Here is a 5374-nt window from a genome sequence, read left to right on the forward strand (position 1 = left end):
CGTATAAAACATAAAATATATATTCTTACTATATTTTGTACTTCATATATATGTGTAGTATACTTAATATTATATTAATATAGATAATTATTTATTCTGTTTCAATGTAGCCATGAGTCAACCCTATGGGTTCGGGGAGCCCTTCGGGGCACACCCGGCCTCTATATACTGAGTACTCTTATTGTGGAAAAGTTTGGTAGTCAAGAGCGATTTATTGAATTAATTTTTTTTTTAAGTTGTATAAATTTGTTAAAATACGAGCCCCAGAGAGGCTATGAAGCTATTTACCGCTTTATTTCATTTTTTATTTAAGTGTGATTCTGACAAAATCACCTCTTGCACAACCGTTGGTCTAGTAACAGTACTTCTTTACAAAGTACCCTTCATGGGTTGTAGCGGTACAGATTTAAATTTAAATTTTAAAGCTATTTACTGCTTTATTTTATTTTTTATTTTAAAGCTATTTACCGATTTATTTTATTTTTTATTTTAAAGCTATTTACCGATTTATTTTATTTTTTATTTACATTTATATTATTTTACATTATGTACCAACCTTTTCCTCGTTTAAAAAACTTCTGTTTAACCACCTATTACTTCTCCAAAGTGAACCGATTTTATAATAGTATAATTATAATGAAGGCCTACGAACCCGAAGGTTCCGATACCACCAAACGCTCTCTGCATACATCCTTCCAGTGATGGCCCTCCAAACCTAATTCCACTAAATATGTTTTAACGCAATCCTCTCATCTACGTTTCGGTCTACCCCTCGGACGTTTACCCGTTGGTTCAGTGTTTATTACCATTTTAGGGATCCGCTCGTTACTAAGCCCTACAACCTTACACACCGCAATGCTATAACTTGAATTATATTTACCGGGTGTAAGTCCCTTAATTCAGCATTGTGTAATATTCTAAATTCTCCCATTAATTCATCATTTTTCGGTCCCAATACTTTATTTTCGAATACCCTAAGACGCTGTTCATCTCTTAGTGTAAGAGGCCACGTTTCACATCCATAAAGAACAGTGGGAAGGATTATAGTTTTGTAAATTATAATTTTTAAGTTTTTCTATAGAAGGCGCGAGCTAAGCAGTTTCGAAATTGAAAAATAACAACCATTTCCCTCCTTCAACCTAGCTTTTATATTCTCATCAATATAGTTTTTTTTTGTTACTGTAGAACCTAAATACTTAAACATATCAACCTGTTCAAATGTATTTCCTCCTATATCTATATCACCGATATTGCTCGCGTTTCTACTGCTAACCATGTATTTTGTTATTTTGTTTTATCTGTATTTATTTCAAGACTTAGTTCCTTACTGGAGTTTATTAATGCAGTTGTATTTAGTTCTATAGTTTCTTTGTCCTCACCCAATAACACCAAATCATGAGCATACCCAAGCACCAGTATTTTACCACCCAAAGTTAAACCCTTTTCGGTATTCATCACAATTTTAATGACGTATTCTAGTGCTAGATTAAACAAAATAGGTGATAAAGAGTCACCTTGTTTTAAACCCAATTGTTATTTTGAGTTATTGAAAAATAACAGCATTTTCCGCCTTCAACCTAGCTTTTATTTCCTCATAAATTTAGTTTTTTCTAGCTGCTGTAGAACCTAAAGACTTATACTTACTATCTACCTGTTCAAACTTATCTCCCCCTATCTCTAAATCACCGAAATTTATAATAGTATAGATTATATAAATATTACACATTACAATTTATTATTTGTAATTGTTTGTTGTTAATTTAGGTTTTTTATTTTATTTTTTCGGTATCTAAAAATATTCATATACGATTTAGTTGTGACTAAGTGCGGCCACACTATTTTTGAACAATATATTGTGCAACTTTATAATTGTTCTAAAGGCCATGCATTGTCAAACATATTTTTATTTAATTTATAATATTAAACACTTTTTTGAGACTAGTTGATTTTGTTTTAAAAAATAATTTAATTTCTATCCATTTTAGCCTCAACACATTTTATTTTTCTTACTATATAAATCCGACGTTCCGGCCAATCCGGCCATGTTCAGGGACAATCTACTACAAAACAGCTTTTATTACATGTATGATCCTCAAACATTTCAGAATACTTAACATTATTTTTTTATAATTTATCTTACCTTAATACAATTTTGGAACTAAATGATTTAAAAACTCAATTCCATGCAGCCTATTCTGCCCAGGTCAAAATAACAATTTCTATGAAACATTAAAACATTAAAACATATTTTTTTGTTATTAAGTGTATCCCACATTATATCTAATTACCTAATTAGTTAATATTCAGATTAAAACCAAAATTAAAAGTAATTTGTCACAGTCACTATTCGTTAAAACTTGATCACAACCGGATTAGCCGGATACTCATCCTCATCGGATGAGGATGAGGATGGCCGGATTGGCCGAAACGTGGGACTTATGTAGTAAAAAAAATTAAATGTGTTGAGACTAAAATAGATAGAAATTAAATTATTTATTTTAACAATATTTTTAATTGTTTTGTATCATTTTGCGTGGGACGAAACGTCAGCAAATACATAGTTATTTTTTTTCCTATTAACCACACCCCCGACCACCTCCTTATTTTTTTAATATTGATATGACCAAATATTATAATTATTGTTACATCATCTGACTTTTACAATTTTACATTTTTTTTTTATTATCCTTCAGATCAAAAATTAAAATAAAATAACGCTTATTTGATTTATTTCTTGTTTTTTTTTTGTTTTTTTTTTACGTTTTTGAGATTACTGCATTATTGTAGCCATGTATTTCAATATTGTTTTAAATAAAATATACAATATATCCTAACACCACCCACATCTGAATCTTGCTACCTACAAATCATTCTTGAGTTAAATTGAATAGACTCTATGTTTACATTGCAGCAGAATGTAATAAGTTTGACTCTCTAAGTGGAATGTGAATAGTTTGTAAGCCAATTAATATTTGTACTTCAATTATGTTTTAGTCTATTTAAAATAATTCTGATTATTATTAAGTTTAATGTAATGGAGTTAAGCATATTAAGTTAAAATAGTTTTGTATTATCCAGTCAGTTTTATTTTTTGTATATTGTTTTCGAATTATCCAGTCAGTTTTATCTTTCCTTTATAGTTTTTGTAATGGAGTAATTGTTTTATTTATTTTTTATTGTTTTGGTAATGGAGCACTAGTCGCAGGTTATGTTATATAACTATATCTCAAGTAATGAAATTTGTACAAATACATCTATTCTATTCTATTTAAATCTTGTTATATATTTTATATTCTGTCAGTCCCCTTGTATCCAGGGAGGATATAAGGGGACGAAGCATCTCCGAAACGTCCAAGTTAAAAATAATTTATTGATGCAGTGTTGTTCCTTATGATCTAAAAGCAGGATAGGATGATACGAATATTTTTCAAATGATTAATTTAAATCCAAAAATAATGAACAGAAAGTGGTCCCAGTTTGCTTCCTGAAGTATACATTTATATGTTTTTAACGTGTTTGTTTGTTTGTACATATTAATAATAAAAAAGATTAAATATTGAAACTTACAAATAAAAATTGGAAAACTGCAATAATTAGAACGAAGATTCCAATTCCTAAAATCATTGTTACCAAAGGATTGTAGACACTTCTTAGTTCATTAGCGTAGCTAGAACAAAATTGATAAAATGTTTAAAAAATAATTAAAAATATTATTATTTATATAAAACATAATTTAATAAAATGAAAAACCTAAGCAGCTTTTGATGGTTTCTTATAATTATGTACAATTCTTTATAAATTTCTGAATCAACTTTTCGATTTCTATATTTTTTCTCAGCATCAGGATCGGATCTTAAAGAGGATACGTGAATACAAAGAACTGAAAACTGAGCGTAAAGACACATAAGGACTTGATAAAATAAGGATATATAGACCGCTAGGAGTATACCAGCCCATAAGATAAATGTCGTCTCGTAAACAAAGACGATTTCGTAGTGTGGCGATTCGTCCATTTGCAAAGGATACCACCCGCCTAAGATCTTCTTCCTTCCAGAAGTGATGGCATCCATGTTTCCAGTATGGTACAGGATATAGTCCACAGATATTCCTGGAACGGCTATGGAAGAAATTATAACAGCCGTATTGACGATAAAAGCAGCTATGCACAGTATGTTCGCTTTATTTGAAATTTCCTTGAAAATTTTATTAGCAGCTTCTCTATTATATTCGGGAATATAAATAAAGTCTTTCCTGACTAAGTTGAAGAGTCTGCACTGACTGTCCAGACGAAACCAGATAACCATAATTTTACAACAAATCTGTATGGCGGGCAATGTATGTAAATTCAAAAAGGTCGCTTTTTGAATGTCGACTTTGATGACGAAGAAACTCAAGTATTGAGTAAAAATATAAGGCACAGCGAACATCAGCGTTATTAAGAGTTGGAATTTAATTATCCTATTCCTCTTTCCAGTCGTCCTGTAGTCATTGATGACTCCCCATAACCCGAAGAACTTGAGGTACCTCAGATAGAGTCCATCGATGACATCCGATTCCGTGATAGGAGGCAAGTAGCTCATGGTTCGCTGAAAGCTGAGACTGAAATGAAGCCCAAAGAGGTACGTGGGTGTTAAATATAAAACGGTATCGTACGGTTTACTTCCATATTAATGTTCCAATTACCGTACAAAGATGGAAATGGTAATAATTGAAGATGAGAATTCAGGTTTTAATTGGAAATTAATTAATTGTCATTCGTACTGAAGTGAATTCATGTTATATTAAAAGAAGGTGGGTACTCATGACCTCGAAGGAAACCTATAATTAATTTTTGAATAATGTCGCAGTAGTATTTTTGTGTCATTTTGTAACTAAGAGCGTCACTCAGCGAGGTATCTGACCAAACTAGCTGGACAAACCTTTAAAACCTTTCCGAAGCCCATTGTTTTAAAATAAATCTAGCATTGATCTTTATGAAGTGTAAGAGAGGATTATGAATTTAGTAAAAAAAAATTAAAATTAAAAACATCAATATCCATTGTCAGTTTTCTTCTAATGCTGACAGATAATATTTCAAAACGGATTCTGCTTCTTTGTGTAAGTTAATTATAGTATTCTATAAGTATAGGCTAATTAAATTTTCCTATAAGTATAAGTTAATTAGTGAATGAGGAGAAGATGGTTGGGGGTGCGGTCAATGAAAAACACAAATAAGTACGATTAACTTATTTTAATGTGCCAACGTTTCGGCTAGAGTTTCTAGCCTTCTTCAGGGCTAAAAAAAAGAACAAGATAACAATCACAGTAAGTATAGAAAAATAAAAAAGAAGTATAAACAGAATAATTTTACACATAAAATGAATAATTTTACAAA

The 5374-nt window shown here is 30.5% G+C and overlaps 1 protein-coding gene across 1 annotated transcript in view; it reads right to left on the reverse strand.

Annotated features, from left to right (window-relative positions):
• LOC136796946 (odorant receptor 24a-like) overlaps positions 1-4590 on the reverse strand; it is an 11922-nt gene extending 7332 nt beyond the window's left edge. The window contains exons 1-2 of the mRNA XM_067052154.1: positions 3751-4590; positions 3568-3667 (exon numbers count right to left, since the gene is read on the reverse strand). Coding sequence (XP_066908255.1) covers positions 3568-3667; positions 3751-4580 — 930 coding nt within the window. The 5' untranslated portion in view covers positions 4581-4590. The remainder of the gene's footprint in view (positions 1-3567; positions 3668-3750) is intronic.
• Positions 4591-5374: the final 784 nt, after the last annotated feature.

Source organism: Halyomorpha halys, unplaced genomic scaffold (assembly GCF_000696795.3).
Source record: "Halyomorpha halys isolate HHAL.00 unplaced genomic scaffold, Hhal_1.1 Scaffold83.1, whole genome shotgun sequence".
NCBI lineage: Eukaryota > Metazoa > Arthropoda > Insecta > Hemiptera > Pentatomidae > Halyomorpha > Halyomorpha halys.